The sequence below is a fragment of the Strix uralensis genome, chromosome 19, assembly GCF_047716275.1.
Source record: "Strix uralensis isolate ZFMK-TIS-50842 chromosome 19, bStrUra1, whole genome shotgun sequence".
NCBI classification, from domain to species: domain Eukaryota; kingdom Metazoa; phylum Chordata; class Aves; order Strigiformes; family Strigidae; genus Strix; species Strix uralensis.
Window position 1 is genome coordinate 12,173,546 of NC_133990.1, and position 18,962 is coordinate 12,192,507.

General features: G+C 40.1%; 1 protein-coding gene across 3 annotated transcripts; it reads left to right on the forward strand.

Annotated features, from left to right (window-relative positions):
* The first annotated feature begins 389 nt into the window (after nt 1-389).
* On the forward strand, nt 390-17,343 carry DGKE (diacylglycerol kinase epsilon). 3 transcript variants are annotated; one of them, XM_074888827.1, is made up of 11 exons: nt 390-1,189; nt 2,854-3,013; nt 3,516-3,635; nt 4,564-4,707; nt 6,602-6,759; nt 7,057-7,108; nt 7,259-7,372; nt 7,861-7,932; nt 8,451-8,578; nt 9,506-9,617; nt 14,359-17,343. In XM_074888827.1, the coding sequence occupies exons 1-11, from the start codon at nt 735-737 to the stop codon at nt 14,503-14,505; spliced, it is 1,662 nt and encodes a 553-aa protein (XP_074744928.1). In that variant the 5' UTR covers nt 390-734; the 3' UTR covers nt 14,506-17,343. The 3 variants fall into 3 exon arrangements, with proteins under 3 accessions (XP_074744928.1, XP_074744929.1, XP_074744927.1); XM_074888828.1 differs by having other exon boundaries at nt 16,762-17,343; XM_074888826.1 differs by having other exon boundaries at nt 392-1,189; nt 9,947-17,343.
* Nucleotides 17,344-18,962: the final 1,619 nt, after the last annotated feature.

Here is an 18,962-nt window from a genome sequence, read left to right on the forward strand (position 1 = left end):
GGCCCGGCGAGCTCCCGCCGAGGCTGGGCCGCGCTGTCGCGACTGCCGGCAGCCACGGGCGATAAGTCGTGATACACCGGTGATGAACCCCCCCCGCCCGTTTCCGGGCGGCGCCCGTCGGCTGGCAACCGCCCTCCGCCGCTTCCGCTTCCGCCGCCCCGCGCATCCCCGCCGCCGCTCGCCTCCTCCCGAGGTGCGGCCGCCCCTCAGCCCAGCGCAGGCGGCCGCGGGGAGCCGCCGCTGGGAGCCCCCGCCGCGCTGCGGAGGGCGAAGCGGGCGCGGGGCGAGCGCGGACGGCGGCGGCCCGGGGCGGAGGGGGGCGCGGCGGGCGGCGGCCTGAGGGGAGGTAGTGTGAGGGGCCCGGGGCGGCGGCGCGGGGCGGTGTGTCCCTCCGCCTCCTCCGCGCCCCGCCGAGGGGCCCGTGGGGGCAGCCAGAGCCCTGTGGCGGCTCCCGCCTGGCGGGGGCGGGTGAGGGAAGGGCCGGGCCGGGAGGAGGCCGCTAGGCCCGCGCGGGCAGCGGAGGGGCCGCTCGCACCTGGCCAGCACCGAAATCCTTGTGCTGGGTGGAGGGTCGGGTGTGGGGGCAGAGAGGTGCTTAGCCCTGATAAGGGATTAAAAGATGCTTCATGAAGCGGCGCGTTGGCTCCTTGAACTAGGGGGCCGCTCCCGCGCTCGCCCTGCTGCCTGCCCGGCTGGCGTGAGGGGTTAGGCTGGCGCGGCTGAGCTGCTGAGGCATGGAAGGCACGGGGAGCAGAAGCGGCTCTTCCTCCTCGGTCGTCGCAGACTGGAGTTTGGTGTTTTGGACTCTGTGCTCTGTGATCCTGCCGGTGCTGATCACCTTGTGGTGCAGCTTCCAGCGGTCCCGGCGGCAGGTGTTGATACGAGACATCTTTCGCAAGAGCAAGCATGACTGGCACTACACATACCTCTTTGGCCAGCCCTCCTACTGCTGCGTGTGTGCTGAGCACATCCTTCGGGGTGCTTTCTGCAACTGCTGCGGGCTGCGTGTCAGCGAAGCGTGCCTCAAGAAGGCTGACCAGCTTTTCCTCTGCAAGGAAATTATGATGAGGAGCAATGGTGCCCACAGCTCTATGCCACACCACTGGATCAGGGGCAACGTCCCGCTCTGCAGCTGCTGCATGATATGCACACAACAGTGCGGCACACAGCCCAAGCTCTGCGACTACAGGTACTGCAAGGGAATGTGAATTTTTATGAGAAAGTACAGTGCTATATCAGTATTGTATTTTCCACAGGGTTATTGGAACACGTTACCCCGAAGGAGATCCTGCAGTAGTCAAATATGAAACTTAAAAAAAACAACTTAAAAGAATCTAAAAATTAAAATGGATGCTTTTGGGTAATTTGAGTTATAGATTAAGAGTATGGCATTGCATCTCGTGTCCGCTTGTTCTCTTAATTGCGTTACTCCAGCATGATGTGCTAGCTACTGTATAATTACATATAAAAGGTTCTCTGTGTCCAAGAGAGTTTATATTTTAGGGGATGACCTTACGAAGGTTCTAACACACTTGCCATTTCTACAGTGGATAGCCTGAACAATTTGACTGGCACAGCTCACAGTCGAGAGCACCAAAATGTGTACACATCTCTGCAAAACTGGCATCTGCTCAGTGTAACAAACGACTATCTTATAGCTGGTTGAAGTTTATTTTTGAGGATGCTCAGAAAAAAGCTAATGGGAAGTTTTAAAAGCTGCTGTAATATAATTTACTGTTAAAGTTTGTGGTAAGAGTATTAAAAAATTTCAAAGAACCATTGAATGGTCTTGCACTGTCATCAGTAAGGCAGCTTACAAAGTTGTGAGCGTGACACGTAGTGGCATGTTATGCCAAAATAGAGTGCTAGTGGTCCAGGTCCTGGGCACAAGGTAGGTGTTACTTCAGTCTTCTCAAAGGATCTTTCCACTTTGCTCTGCTTCTGTGTGGTACTGTCAAATTGCTTGGTAAGTAAGCAGAATTACAGGGTGGATGAGCATACCATCAGAAGCAAAACCTTGAGAGAGAATGTGCATAGGAGAGGAGGGAAGGAGAGGATTTTGGAGGCAAAGAATGAAGGAAGAAGAGGAAAAGAAAGTCACAGCACAGTGCAAGTATCATTGCTGCTCTAGTCGTGTGCTGGATTAGTCAGAAGAACTCCAAAAATAGCTTTCACAGCTGCTTAGACCAAGGCTTTGGATGTAGCAAATGAGCATCGACATTCTGCAGAGGCTGGCAGTGGATGCAGCAATATTTCCTCTTGTTCTAGTCTGTTTTCCAGGACAGCTTTTATAACAGGTCAAAAAGCTGAGTGGTTTCGCGTAACAAAATCCTATCAGCCTTGTACAGTACCATGTAACCTTTTAGGTTTCAGACTTAAAGGGGTATTATCAATCTTAAGACATTTATTAATTAATGTTACTAGTAACACTTTATTGAATTGAACTCTAGTCTTTTTGCTGTGCTCTTTAAGGATGGATAGGAGTTCAGTTTCTCATACAAGCTCTCAGCGTAACTTAATATTGCAGACAGTGCGAGAGGGTATTTATAGCACCTGGTTTTGGAGTTAAAAAGAATTAATTTAAAACTGTTGGGTTTTTTTTCCACAGAATTCAAATGCTTTTCTAGACTTGCAAGCACATGAACAAATTAGGTAATTTTCTGTAGCCAGGACTTAGTCATGTAAACTTCCAGGGAATGCATTGTTTTCTCTGTAACGTGCTTAAAATATTACTTACAATGGTGCATGTAAACATAAGGACTTCTCAGAAAGTTAGTCTATCTAAAATAAATGAGCAAGAATGAAGTGCCTGTTGTTTGAGGATTTTTTCATGGTTTTTGGTCTTTTTTCCAGATGTGTGTGGTGTCAGTACACTGTACATGATGAATGCATGATGGATTGTTTAAAGACTGAGGAGTGCACATTTGGAGAATTCAGAGACTTAATTATTCCACCATACTACTTGTCTACAATCAACCAGATGCGTAAAGACAAAAGGACAAATTACGAAAAGGTAATTGTCTACTGCTTCTTGGTTTTATAATGTATTGAAAAAAGAAAAACAAAAAAACCCCCAAAAAACCAACCAGTCACCCCACACGTGAAAACTTGAACTCAATACGTTATCAGGTTAATAACTGTCAGGTAAATGTTTCAATACATATGAAGTACTTGCAGTGTTGATTTGGAGGTGTTTGTCATTTTATCGACATGGTAGTTAAAGCATCAGCAGGCATTTGGATTTTGTTATTCCAAAACAACACTGGGACTTGTTGAACATTTCTGTGATTTTTCTACTACTGTGTTCATAACATTGTAGTGTTTGTTTTAGGCACTGTAGAACAGAAATCTTCAACCTTGGTGTGTCAGAATTATTTGTTTCTGTTTTGACTACTTCAGACTAATTGGTCACTTCCTCATTTCAGCACTTACAGGGGACAGATTATGGAGCAAGGCTTTAAACAGTTTCAAATGTACAGTATTTGTGTCACTGACTGACTTTCACCTTTTTGCAGGTAGTACCTTACTGCAGAAAACACTGGATGCCAGTAATCATACTGGCTAATACTCGTAGTGGAAACAACATGGGTGAAACTTTGCTAGGAGAATTTAAAATTCTGCTGAACCCCGTTCAGGTATTTACAGTGAAAAGCCACTATAATAAATAAAAGTTTAAATTAGAATAAACATCACTTTGCTTACGCAATGGCAGTAGGATCTTGGGGAAGATCGGTAAAGAAAACAAATTCATGCAGTTTGTTCTTTTGGAAAGAATAGCTTTATGTAGAGAGACCAAAAGTGCAGAGGCTCCTCCCACCCCCCAGTTTGTTATGGTTCTAATACTGGTCCGATTTTTTGTTCATAGTAACACATGCAGTAATCCTGTTAATGAGAAGTATCTGGCTCTTGACATAGTGTGCAGTTTTTAGAAAATGAAGTATTTAGATCTTCTTAATTTGAAACCTGTATTTGTTTAAATCCTCACGTTGCTTGTGAAAACGTCAGTGTTTACAGTTGCTGCTTTGTGTTGCCGCTTTCCCCTTAAAATCCACTGGGATGGCACAGGATGTTGACGTAAGGCAGTCAGTTGTTCCTTGGATTTCCTGGCTGCACCTTAAAGACTATTCCTTTGAAGTTCAAAACCCAGCCTTAGAATACAGCCTGATAGACATCACTATGTGTTTGGTTTAAATGCATCCCAATCAGGCTTTAAAGAATAAACCTCTTTGTATGCTGAGTATTTAAAAATAACTTTTATCTGAAGTCTTTCATCTTTACAGAATTCATCATAATGCCTCTAGATACAGACTTTTCTTAGGACTCTTGTCAGCTCAGTTTTATCAATGGCATTTATACCTAATGAGGCAGCTGGAGCTCTGTTGTGAATTTGGGAAACCAAGTCCTGCTCAAAGAAGTCAAGACAGCTCATTTGCTAATGTAATATTGTAAATGGAGAATCTTTGTTTAGCATTAGAATTAACTGTGTGAAGTTGTTTATCTGTGAGGCAAATCCTGAATCATGTTCTGTGAACTTACAGAACTCCTTATTTTCTTTTCTTCTAGGTTTTTGATCTAAGCAAAATTGCACCTGCTAAAGCACTCCAACTTTGTACCTTGCTGCCTTGCAATGCTGTCAGGGTTCTTGTCTGTGGTGGGGATGGCACAGTAGGCTGGGTCCTGGATGCAATTGATGAAATGAAGATAAAGGTATTGTGTTTTAAATTAAAAGATTTCTTATGGTGAAATGAGTTTTGGAGCTGCTGAAGTGCTATACCTAATCTCTTACCTGCATTTATTATTTTCATCTTCCTGAATAAGCCTACAGAGAAATATTTGCAGAATTGCTTATTCATATTGGGGAGGGGGGGAATGCATCTTGTTACGAGTCCCTGTAGTTCAAGAAAAATATGAAAGCTTCAGATTTTATGTAAAGTCGTTCTTTTCTGTAAAAGAAGAAAAGAACAAGCTGCAGAATATTTTATGCATTTTCTTTCCTCTTTTTGTCTAAACAGATTTATTTTGTCGTAAATGGCATCGCTAATAATAGCTAATGTGTTCTGACTGGGTATTTCTCCCAGCATGCTCAGTCTCCTATAATAACCTCATCATTTTGCTGGCTGTACTGGTTATATTGCCAGAGCACGAATGAGTGCAGTAATTTGCTTCTGCTCTTTATCATATATTCTAAAGAGTCTGCCAGTCTGCAGCCTCACCTATTAACAGCAAGTAGAGAAGGAAAAAATAAGCTGTATGTTTATTGTTGATTTGAAATGGAAGGTATTCCAGTTTACAGAGTACTACTAAGAACTCTTAAGAAAATTAAGAATGAAGAATAATTACTAGGGCATCGGTGCTTTACCTAATAAATTTTTTGTCTAGTGATAAAAGGCAGAAAGTTACTCTTCTTGTATAACTGTCTTTTTTTTTTCCCTGCAGCTTTCTTGTTAATACATGAAATTTTGTAGTTGAAGGCCATTATTACAACTTCATGCATAGTCAAACTGAGGTTCTTAGAGAATTTTATGTACTGATAAAGTAGAAATACAACAAAGTGTAACTGTAAAGGTTAATGAATATATGTTTACTTGGTCTTGGATACTTGATATGTTGTCCCTCAGAGCCCATATAGTTGATGAAATCTGGGTTCTTTGTTTCCAAGTATTCGGACTGAGTCATTGGAGTTACATAAATACTGTTGAGGTTATCAGCAAAACCTTTTTATTATCAGCAGTAGGTTATTTGCTCCTGTCATTTATCTTGACTTTCAAATACAGGTTACCTGGCTGATAACCCTTCTTGAAACTATAGTAACCACTTATTCCAGGTACTTTTCACAGCTGAATTTCAAAGGCCATAGTACATCTGAAATAACTGTTCACCCTCTGTGGTAAAGAGAGCAAAGACCTTTGCAGAGGTGGCCATTTTGAATGTCTGCCTCTGTCCCTTCCTCTGTGATCTGCAGAGGTGATTCTCATCTGCTCTGTCTGTTCATGACAGTTGGATCTCTGTGTGTGTGTGTGTGGCATCTCTGAAACTTAGATACTGACTTTCCCTCTTTGAGCATGTGAATTTCTGTCCATGGTCGAATACTCTAGTATTATGTGCGTCTGTTGTTTTAGAGCTAACTTCACTTCAGTCTTCTGAGAGCATGTTGGTGTCTTATGGGTCACAGCCTTGTCTGTTATGTGTCTCTCAGTGTTGGTATCACTTCGCAGAGGTACGTGCAGGAATAGCGTTAGTAACTTACCATGGCTGCAGCAAGTCAGCAGCATGTAGTCGGGAAATCAGATGAGAAGTTCAGGCTTCCACTTCTAGGTCCAAAGCAAGGAATACTCTGTTCAGTATTTAATAATGCATTGTTTCCGTATTGTGTTTGTATTCTCTCTTCTCACAATGGTTTAACATTTCCCTCCTTTGCATTATCCCTACACTAAGTACTTTAGTGTGCTATCTGCTATACTAACTCTGTCAGCTCTATTGCTCTGCACTGTGTAACAAGCTGCTGTGAAGATTTATATTTATCTAACCTGAACATTTGGGGATAAAAGGGAGAAAGTGAGTGCTGAAGAAGGAGCTAATATGCAGTGGTTTTGTATCCTAGGGGCAAGAACGTTATATTCCACAAGTTGCAATTTTACCTCTGGGAACAGGTAATGACCTGTCTAATACACTGGGCTGGGGTGCAGGTTATGCTGGAGAAGTCCCTGTAGAACAAATCTTACAAAATGTCATGGAGGCAGATGGAATCAAACTAGACAGGTAAGTAACAGTGAAAAGATAAACTCTATAGAACCAAATACTTCTGTAGCTCTACTGATACTCAGCTGCAGTAGTATATGTAAAGAAGCACAAGTATTGCTGGAGGGAACTGCAAAATAGCTGAGGTCCAAAATTAGTCTTTATTTAGTTGTTCTACAAGGCTTAACTCTTTCATAATTTAACTAAATTTGAATCTTTTGACTTGATCCCAATATACATACAAGATTCTGAGCTACAGTTTTGATACTAAGTGAGAACAGTCTGTCATGAGTCTAAGTAATGGCTGTTGTTTTTCAGATGGAAGGTTCAAGTAACAAACAAAGGATACTATAACTTAAGGAAACCAAAGGTATGGCTTGCAAGTATAAATAGGGATTCTATGGAATATCTGTATGTTTATACTTACTTTTCTGGTTACCTACTTCCCATTAAATGTTGTGACTTTTAAATCCTAATAGTGATATTTAATAAGACCATAACTAGAAGTTCTGTCTTACAGGTATTCACAATGAACAACTACTTTTCTATAGGACCTGATGCTCTCATGGCTTTAAATTTTCATGCTCATCGTGAGAAGACTCCCTCTCTGTTTTCCAGCAGAATTATTAACAAGGTGTGTTTGGTACAGTGACATTTTCTCCTTGTAGTTGTTGAGTTGACTTAAGGCTATTTTTTGCTTTACATTGACTTACTCCCCTCCTTCCTTTCATGCTGTTTTAAGAGTTTGAACTCATTTTTCTTGAGGAGAGGATTCCATGGGTAAAACATGTTTCCAGCCCACTCACCAGTGTTTTGCCTTGCTTCTACTTGCTTGCCTACAGAATATGCTGTTTGTTCAATTTTTGTTCAGAATGTATCATTCGCTTTGAAACTTAATGGGTTAAGGACATTCCCTATTTCCTTTTAAAGTGGAAAGCAAGTTTCCTGGGCAAGTCCTACCCTATCTCAGGAGAAAGTGTAGTTGAAAGATGTGCACATACGTTACATATGAATTTTAGATAAGGTTTGCAGAACAATAACTATATATGACTCTTTCAAATAGTGTTCATATGCATTGTTTTTCTAACAGTGTTTTCTGTTCTCCCTGTTTTGTTTTTATAGGCTGTTTATTTTTTTTATGGAACCAAAGACTGCTTAGTACAAGAATGTAAAGATCTTAACAAAAAGGTTGAGGTAAGTTTTTTAACTTGCTTATTCTCTGGGCAATCAGAGGAGTGTAAAGACTTACCTTGTGAAAGGAAAGGGGAAAAGCTTTGCAGTTTATACCTATATGATATTTCTACAAGGGTGACTCTGGACTTGGAATAGTTTTGATGTTCCCTTTGCTATCTGCAGCTTACTTCATGGAATTCATGTCTTTAAGCTTACTGAAAATTCCTAAATTTTTTTCTGGCCTTGACTCAGTTCTATGAGTTCAAGTACTGGTATTCAGATAAAATTTGCCTTAGCACCAGAAACTTATGTAAGTGAGAGTTCCTTTTTCTTTTCTCTATTAACAGAAATTTATTACAGCTTAGGATATCTTGTGAAATCAGAAGTTTTTTTAAAAGTATGAAAAGAAAACACGTTCTGTTTGTACAGGGCCAGTTTTTCTTCAAGTGAAAGCCCGTTAAATGCATAAAGAGAATAACTAGCTTATATTGAAGTACTGAATTTTGTCCACAGTAATTAACTTCTGTTTGTCTTTAAAGCTAGAGTTGGATGGTGAGAGAATTGAGTTGCCCAATTTGGAAGGCATCATTGTCCTGAATATTGGATACTGGGGAGGTGGCTGTAGGCTGTGGGAAGGAATGGGTGATGAACCTTACCCCTTGGCAAGGTACACAGTGCATCTTTTTTTTTTTTCCTTTAACAGTTCTTGCAGTGTAAGCAATTCCCTCCAGCAGGCTGTGCTTATGTAGCCAGACTTGTCTGAAAGTCAGAAGGATTCTTTGTGACAGTAGGCTATCTCAGATTTTTTTATTTTCCTCATGTCAGAGTCTTGGACTAAGTGCATCCCACACATCAAGTTTGTTTTAAGACCTTCTCAAAATGTCTGGCATGATTAAGCAATAGTGTTGAAGAAGCTATTAAAAATAAAGGTAGTCTTCAAAAAGTAGAAGATACATCCATTTCAGAATTTAAAAGAACACATCTTAATAGAGTTAAAATATGAAGCAAAACCAAATCAAGCCAAAAATTTGATTCCCATGCTTGAGTAAGTTGGCTGGAGCAATATTAAAGAGGGGAATAGGTGGGTACATTACTTATTCCTTCTTGTGACTTCCTTCTTCAGAAGCCATATATATATAAATATACTTCATATTTCTGTTATGAGGCTTATGATCCTGGCTTTCTAAAAAATATTTGGGCAAGGTCCTTTACCAAAATCTAAAAAATTAAGCCATTGAAAGATTTCCCTGTAGATTAATAATTGAGTGAAAAGAGAAAATTCTACAAATTTAAGGCCCACAGTGGATTTCTCTTCCAAATGCTCAATGAGCGTTGGAAAGTCATATAGCCATCACTTCTGGAAGCCAGCTAGGGTGTACCGGCTGCTGTACTGCTCTATACTTGCATTTTTGTATGGCTTCCTTTGCCGTTCAGTGTGGTTTGTTGTTCAGCACAAATAGACAGTTTAAACATATTTGTAGAATAACATTTGTCTTCTCTATAGAAATAGCCATAACAGAACTGTGTAATATTTGGACAGGTATTCTAGAGCTCATGAGCATCACTAAAAAGAGTCTCCTTCCTTAATTCATAGACATGATGATGGACTTCTGGAAGTTGTTGGCGTTCACGGTTCTTTCCACTGTGCCCAGATTCAGGTGAAGCTAGCAAATCCTGTTCGCCTAGGGCAGGCACATACAGTGAGGGTAAGTGGTGTTCATGAACCTGTCTCCCTAAATATTTTTTTAATACACAGTGTAGAATCTCAAGCACTCAACTGTCTGATCCGAAGTTGCAGTTTGCAGTTGAGCTAGATGGTTCTCTTGCTTAGTAAAAATTAATGATGTCATAATTCAGTCCTCTTGAATTTGTCCTACGTTGCTGTGGTTGGTGGCCTATGAGTGCAACTAATTAAACACAAAGTTTCTCCCTGGCCAGGCTGAAACCCTACAGCATCAGTATGTTGTAGTTGTAAAAGGTATCTTCAGAGCTACTTTGAACTGCTGTGATTGTGTGTTCTTCTGTTTGGTACCAGCTGATCCTGAAGAGTTCAAAGATGCCGATGCAGGTGGATGGAGAGCCGTGGGCTCAGGGGCCCTGCACTGTTACCATAACTCATAAGACACATGCACTGATGTTGTATCACTCCGGTGAGCAAACGGATGATGATGCTTCCAGCGTGTCTGAGCAAGACCACGTGAGAGAACAGACGGATGAAGATGTATAGATTTTGTGGAATTTAGTGTAATACAGCGATGAACTTCAGCTCATTAAAACCACTGAGAACACCTACTCTAGATTAAGGTTTATGCCGAAAGGTTCATATGTGTGAATGAACTAGAGTTGACGAAAAAGCCATGCTTTTATGTTCATGAAAACTTTCACAGCTGAATTACCACAACTGTTTTGCCTTTTAGATTGGTGGTGATGCCCAGCCTTTCTAGCTGGAGAAGTTGGTTAATGCCAGGAAAGAGACAGCTACTACAACTTTCCTTGCTGTGGAATCAGATCTTCTGCACACACCCAATATAGTATGCAAAATGTTTGATACCCTTGGAAAGGGGAACAGCTGGGAGTTCGGCCTGCTTCCACCTGCCCTCTTCCCCAGAACAGTTCCAGAACAGAAAACCAGACCAAGTAGGATGTGGGCTGATTTTCTGAAAACAGTCTGCTCCTGGCTGACATCTCTTCTTGGGAGCAAGACAAAAATACTTTCCTGTGCACATGCTTGTGCAGTGTATATCTAATAGGCTCAACTGGGAGAGCACAGGGTCTTGGGGAGGTGGTTAGCAAGAAAGATGCTTTTGGACCAAAGGTTTCTGGAAATGTTCTGTTAGCGAATGACCTTTTTCAGTGGCTTTGTAAGCCATAGATGGAGTACTCCTGAGGTCCCGAGTACCCAAGATACAACTTCAGAATAACTGTACCATGACTTGCACTGAATGATCCTGTGACTGACTGCTTCAGTTCAGTGAGAGACTAATTCTAATTTTTGTAAATAGCAACATCGTAGTTCTTGAGGAGGCTTTTTGGAGGAAAACTTGGACAAAGGAGCTGTCTTTTTTTAGCTGTTTAGACAAGGGTTATGATTGGCAAATGTGGGGGTTTTTTTAAAGGCTTGTTAAGGATCTTGTTTCGTAATTACCTGAAAATGATCAATAGTAAGTCAGTCTGTTAACTGTTTCAATTCTAAGTGTAGAGGTCAAGAGCTAAGTTTGCAGAGGTTAGCAAGTTCTGGCACTCGTGTATGATCTGATTGTGAAAAAAAGCATGGAAGCTTGTTTTCTGACTGGCTCTTAGGGGGTCAAAGATACCCTGTTGGACCTGAAACTTCATTTCCCATACGAATATAGGGTGAGAAAAAGATTGGTCGTCTATACTGATAGAGGTTAAGAACACATCCAACAGTACACAGAAACTGTCAGTCTGGCATATCTGAAGCTTCTCAGGTTAAAAGCTTCTCAGGTTAAAACATCCTCATCATTAACAGAGGTAAAAGCCTGCTTCTTTTTTTCTTTTCTGTTGGTATTTTAAGCCTGCAGCAGGTGAGAGCTATGAATTTGTCACCGAGTAATTCAGTTAAGTCCAGTTGAGTTACTGAAAGTTATCTTCCAAGTAGGAAGAGAATTTGTGCTGAATGTATACTGCATAAGCCAAGATCGTAAGAGAAGTTGAGAGCTCTGGTCTGAACTTTGAATGTTGCTGCTGTTGTTGAAACTCCCCCAATCTTTTTTTTTTTTCTTTATGCTAATTGAAAGCGATACCATTGGGTAAAGTAGGCTGTTTCTAGGTTTTGTAAAATGAAACTGTTTTTCAACAATCTATAAAATGATGTTTGCATTAATGATGAATGAACTATTTATATTTTAAAATAATTTATTGAAACCTTGGCAAAGTCAGTATTTTTAAAACCTTCAATTGTAACCCTCTTTGAAGAGCATTTTTAACTTGATGGATTTCATTGTAGAAAGTGTATGTACTCAAATCTTAAATACTACTGATTATCAGTGAATTTATAGCTGTCTGAAAATGTGATTAGAGCGTAATGAACTGTAAAGCAGAAGCCATTTGTAAATTCCATATTCATTAGCCTTATACACCTCATCTTAATTATTTTATTGTATGTAAATATAGAGAACACATTAATAGTTAAATCTATGTAAAAGTGTTTAAAATACCCAGAAGTATACTATGTTAGATAAATCCACTACCCTTCTTTTTTTAGTTATGAGGTTCAATTTGTATTAGCTTCAAAAATCTTACTAGTTACTAATTTTTTTTTTTTAATAACGTCTAACCATCAGCATCCTAAAAATAGTTAAGTTCTATGCTATGGTTCTTACGTAACTGTTGTTTACAAACAAATTACACTTCTTTGGAAAAGCAGGGTATGTGCTATGAAAGGCAGTATTTTCTCAAGAGAAATGACACCACTGGCTACTTCATCTAAACTATTCATAATACAGTTTAAAGAGTGACCTGAAGTTGATCAGATGATTACTCAAATTGACCAAATGATTATTCAAATTGTTTTATAGCTTAAGAACCTTTAACTGTTCAAAAACTCCACTCTTTGAACTTCTGACGTCTAGAACAAAAATAATCAATGCCAAGACTTTGGAAGCCTCCCTTTTTTCCAGTAGGTGAGCTGGCTTCTCTGCTTGTGCTTTGCCTGAGTGGGTACCAGTGATGTTGTACTGTGTTTGTGCAGGCAAGATCCTCCCGCTTACTGCGGCTTGCTAGGAGTCCAGTCCTAACCCTGTGAAATCTTCTCTGGGAAATGTAAATCCATCATTCCTTTTGGAGAAACAAAGGAGCATCAGAAGTGCAAGTAGCATCTGATTGGGTGCTTGTTTGGGAAAACCCCTGGTAAATGGTCTTGTTTGTATTGGACAGATCATCCCCTTGCATGTAGAAGTGAAGTTTGTGTTTCACAAATTGACTGTTAGTGATTGCAGCAAATGATGGGTAGGAAATGTAGCCGTTGTAAGCATGGGGAAGTGTCTTGTAAAATTGTGTTTATGGTTTGGAGAATATTCTGTAGATTGAAGTGTCTAATTCCCAGTCAGACATGGGGTTATCCTTCTATTGTAACTATATGTAGCTTTCATGTGCATGACAAAAAAATTTCTTTAAACATACAGCGTTACCACTAGAATCTGTTGGGAAGTCTTGCTGTTTCCCACATGCTGTTCTTTGATTTTAATGTATCCTCCTTTCCAGTATGTTGCAAATTGGGTGAAAGCCTGTTTTGAGTTACTTTTGTGAAACTGTTTTAAGTTTTAGACCAACAGTAAATGTCAGCAATGGGCTCCAGGTTCTAATGCTAGCATAAATGAACTTCTCTGATTTGTAATATAGCTGTAGCTGCTTAATGTTGTCATGTGTGTGTTGTGACTGTAAAGCTGTCTTTTTTAACTTTTTTAACGTTGTAGGTGCATGTAAAGCACCAGTACAAATAGCTATTCTGTAGCTCTGCAAAAAGAGTGGAAACCTGAAAATGCTGCAGTATGTTCTCTATCCAGAAGAGGGTACACTGCAGCTGGATCTCGTGTCCTGCACTGAAGAATTTTTCCCTACCCTGTTAATGGTTAACATTAGAAAAATAGTGGAAGCAATGTTTCAAAAAGACAAATAATTAATAGTTTCTTCTGGGAGTGTCCATACAGTATACCGTTGTGTAAAATGTACAGGTTGATTAATAACGTCAATTGTCAAGCACTCAAAAGTAAATTCACAAAGTTTATTTTTAAGTTTTATTGCTGCATATACTAGCTTCACTCAAGTTTGGTCAGATTCCAATAACTGTCTTTACTGTAGGTTCTCAGTCCTGTGACATGCAATACACAAAACTTGTGTGGAGAGCCCTTCCATGACCTTCCTGCCGTGCTCACACCTCACTTGTTTACACACACACTGAGAGGATGTGTATGCGTATTTCCATGTGCATAGAAGTTCTCCTCATAGGCTTTGTTTTACTTTGTGTTTTCACTTCAGCAATTCATAGCAGGGTTAAACTGTTTCAAACGCCACCTGCATTTTGGATCTTTCTCTGTGTCTGGACTTTTTAAAAAGGTGTCTGAAGTCCAAACTTGCAGTCTTCAGATACAGCTGAAAAGCATTCACTTGTATTTTTTTCTAAGTGTGTCTGTTTTTTCTGGTGTTTAAAGCAGGGTAGTATTTAGAGCATGTTCTTAACAGCACTTTGGAATTATTGCAGTTATTAAAGAACATAGTCTTGTGTTTTCTTTCTACTGCAGTGGCAATATTTCTGTTTCAAACTAATTTGGAATTATGTTCAAATTTGAAATTTTTCTCTGCACTGTTACCAATTGCGTTTCGTGTTCATAATGTAAAGACTGTATAGCATAATTTATGCATTTGATACTCGTTATATGTTCACTCTCAATGTTGCCCCTTCATACATTTTTTTTTTTTTTCCCCCAGGTCTTTCTCTTCTTAGGCACTAAGCAACTTGAAACACCATTTACTTTAGTTAGAAGCTTTAAGTATTTGCTCCTGGAAAACAGACTTGAATTTCTCCTGGTTGCAAAAGAAAATGCTACCATGTTTGAACACACTTTGAGAAAATAATCTTACTGAGGCAATGATTATAGCAAGAGTAAATTAAGTTTCTTCTGTATATAACTTCAGCTGATTCAGATTTAGAGTTTGTTCACCCATACATTTTGTCTTGCAAGTGTTACAACTACTCAGTAAGTACTTCTTTGCCTCAGTCATGTAATTACTCATTTTATTGTGGCTCACATTCAGCTAAAAATGTCATTTGGGACAGTATCAAAAGCTCTGCTGAAATCAGGATAGTGAGCTTCTCTTCTATCCACTTTATCCTTCATGCCAGCTAGCTTGTCAGAAAAGAAAATTGGAATGGCTTCACACAGCTTATTCTTAGCCCAGTAACCCCCCTGTTTGGCCTTTTCAGTCACCATCACCACACCTGGAAGATATTAGAAAGGACTCCAAAGGTTCCCAGTCCCCCTGACCTATTTTGAAAGTACAATTTTTGCTCTTTGCTGCTGGGGAAGAACCTCCCCATCCTCCACAGGTTCTGAGAACTGATAGTTAAAGGTTTTGGTTTCAGTTTGGCCAGTTCCTTCTACTTCTGCTTTGTGTTGCACTGAAGCTCACAGCTTTGATACAATGACATACACTATCTCACTGGTTTAAAAAAAAAAACAAACAAACCAAAAAAAAAAAAAAAACCAACACCTTAAAGCACGTGTACCTTAGCTGTGAAGGGCATAATGGTATCAATGTTATAATAGTTACTCTTCTACTTAGCAACAAATGCTTTTTGGTAGAGCACCACTGTAACCTAGTTAATCTATGGGTAAGAGTAGGACACTTGGGAATCTGCATGTGTTCTAACTGAAAATCCTTTTTTGTTCTATATTTCATACCAACTACTACCAGTTTTCTTCCTTTTAGAAAAGAAAAAAGATTTGACCCTTCAGTTAGGAGTAAACTAGGATGTATACTAGGAGTATACTAGTACATAACTGATCCTGTTGAATGTGAACCACTTATTTAAAAATGCTCTGACTTTTTTTCTGAGAAATGATAGCTGCCTCTTGAACACGGGAATGAGACAACAGAGACCCATTGTTCATTTAGCAGTTAAGCATATTGAGAGAATTTACACATTTATTTCAACTTCGTTTAGGCCACAGTTCTAAAAGCACGGCTAGATCAAAATTTCTTTATCTCACTAAGAGTGCTGAATTCCCAGTTCAGGTTTTGGGCATCTCAGGGAGAGACTTCTAGCTGGAGTAAAGCCACATGCCTTGACTAAACCTAGTGATGTTATGCAGACTCACGTTAGCTGAGGATCCGGCCCTTAACTGTTCAAAAGTATGAATGTATTCAAAATTTTACTTTGTTTCTTGTTAATACTGCCCTGTTTACTGTGCTGTATACCCTTATTGCTGTATGTAATTCATTTTTTGCATTGTTTCACTTGCAATTTGGAGATTTCAGCATAAAAATTTTCTTTTTAAGAGTAAATGGGAACTTACATTGTGAGTGTATTGGATTCTGTATCTTCAAAGTTTACATCCCTCAAAAGCCATTTTGTCTGCTACTAACTGTTGTAATCCTTAGAGTACCTCCAGCCATCTTCTCTTTATAGGATTTTTATAGTTAAACAGAATGGATTTTTATTTTTGTAGCTTGTAACTTCAATATGTATAGTAGTTGTTTCTATTTAGTAATTAGTGATCAGAATACTGTAAAAATGTTACTTTTAAGAGCTGTAACTTTAAATCAGTAATAACTACTTGCAAGAAAATACCAGCATGTTAACAGTTTACAAAAAAAAAAATTGTTATTTAGCTTGAAAATACTGTGATGCTGTGACTTGGGATTTGTATTGAATGTGTTTATGCATATATTCTGAAGTTGCACGAAATAGGGAAAAAATGAGCTTAAAATGTAGTAGATCAAAAAGTATAATTTGTAACATATTAGGTTTTATTTCAACTGAGAAAGGTGACCTTTTGGTTTCCCACAGAACAGTAAGGAAGGAGTGATCAGTGTACTCTTGACAGAACAGTTGTTTCCTTGTGGTACAGTTTGAGATATGTATTATTTAGTGCCCAAACATAAGCAAAAGCCATCTGCACTATTCCTGTCTTTTCTCAGAAAACAGAAACTTAGAGCAAACCTGACTGCTCTCAGCTGTACAGTATATGAGATCTTCCTTGCAAAGAAACAACCAGCCAACATCATACTGAACCTCCAGTGTAAATGTTTAAAGTCAAAATTTGCTAATTTTTTCTTGACATCAAGTGATGCTTTCAAATCCCAAATTGTTTTTCCTTTGTTTTTTAGAAGAAGGCAGGATGAAATGAGAGGATAAGGAGGTATTACTGTAAAACTCTCAGTCATAAAAGCTGGGAAGCGTGTTCTTTACTTGCTGCGGAGGCACAGGAAGTGTGATTGTGGAACGGCTCAGAAAAGTCTCTGCTTGCACCCTCATTGGCTTCATCCAGTATTTCTGAGGTGGGTGATAATGCCATTGCCCCCTGTAATTGTGATGTTTGCTCAAATCATGACATGGATGATGTGTATTATTTGAGTACTTGGGCCAGGTTCTGTCTGTAAGAAGCTGCAACTTCAGTGGTCAGAGAACTCCACCTGGTTCTGTGGTGGTACTCCACATTAACGCAAGTGAAACTGAAGAAACCTTTGGTCTTCAGTCAGTTGTATCATGGCCTATCTCTTGTGACTTAAGCTCCCAGAAGGCTCTTTTGAGAAACATCTGTTCCATACTCTTCATAGAAGTTTGTAAATGCAGATTTTTCACAGCACTGACTCTGTTACTGAAATTCCTAATGCCTCTTTTTGTTGTCTTGTTATTTGTACTGTATTTCTCTGTAGATTAAGGTGTGTGGATTAAAGTATTTAAACTCAGTTTTTCCTGTTCCTCACTATGCATAAAAGCAAATGTGAGTTTTCAGCTCTAAGAACCTCATCATGTCAACGCTAACTGGCTGGCTTTTAGAGGGCTTGCAGTATGATAAGCTTGGTCATTTTGAGAACGGAGTTGGATTTTGTTGAACGCTGCAGCCATGCTTCTGCCTGAGATCCCTGCTGCAAAGTCCAAGTGTTTGAAACCTCAGATTCATGGAAAATGAATAGACAACATGGTAATGTCATTCAGAGCTAAAACTAATACTGTTTGGTAACCTACGAAGATGTCTGAGCAGCTGCTTGCCCATTTCTGGTTCATCCTTCTCCTGGAGCTATTCACCCCTGGGGAAAAGCTGAGTTTGTATGGCTTTATAATAGATGTGTTCAAAATGGGTTTAAACCCCCAGGCTTGAATAGTAAGGTGAAATGTCTAGATTGTTCCTTCTCACCGACAACATCAGTGATTTGGAACCCTAAAACAGTTTGTGATGCACACTATTTAGTCTAAGGGGGGAAATAGGCCTACAGCTTTCTTACCTGTAAAGAGCAATTTCTGAATAAGAGTTTGAAGAGGAGATGTTTTGGTGTTACGTGGTGTTATATAAACAGGAGGCGGAGGGGCTAGTACACAGTCAGCAAAGTACACACAGGGCCTTCCGCAGAAAGGGGACATGCTGCTGCTGGAAGACATTCAGGGATCAAGTGGCTCAATGCTCTCTCCTGATGGCAGCAGATGGGGGTTAGTTTGGGCTTTTGGAAGTGAATAAATCCTCCTCTGGGGCCACTTTATCATAGTGTCAGTTCCCTCCCCAAGTCCTCTCCTCTGTTCCCTGCTCTCATTTGCACAAAAGAGAGAACGGGCTCTGGCCTCTTAGCTCCTATATTATGCCACAGTCAAACCTTTTAAAGACTATTTGTGTGTTGTTTCCCATTCAAGATGGGGTCAGAGCATAGATATTCAGCTGTTTTTTTCTTAGATGGATAAGATAATAGCTTCACAGAGCTTTGAGGATCACTGGCACTAATGTTTAATACAAACCTAGGTTTAATGCATTTTTAAATGTTTTTAGAACTGTTGGAGTGAACCATACACAGCACCAACCTGAGCCAGGCGTTAGCCTAAAGTTGTGTAGGAAGTCACACCACAGGTATGTGTGGGGAGGAACACTGGATCTTAGAAAAGTGCAAGTCAGGACTGAAATTCTAGTTCTGTCTTGATAATAAAAGTACAAATATAAAATATGTGGTGAAATGAAAAGTAAGGTGCTTATGTGGGGGTCCAAATAAGGTTCAAGGAGTTAAACCCTTGAGTGCTAAAACTCTCATTTCAGGGTATTTCTTCTAGCAAATACATTTCCTCGTAAGGAAAAGCCCTAATTGCAGAAACGCAACAGCCGAAGTGCTGCTCTTCCCTTGTGCGTCTGTAGGCAATGCGAGAACACGCTGCTCGCCGCAAGGTAACAGATGGCCGGAGGGTCCTGGTGGCCGCGGGCGCGGTGGTGCAGAGGGGGAACAATGCCGAGCGGATCTTAGCATGTGCCACCCAGCAGCGCCGAGGGCCATTGTCCCCGGCCCGCTGCAAAATCCTGATTCCACGCTTAAGAGCTGCAGAAAAGAGC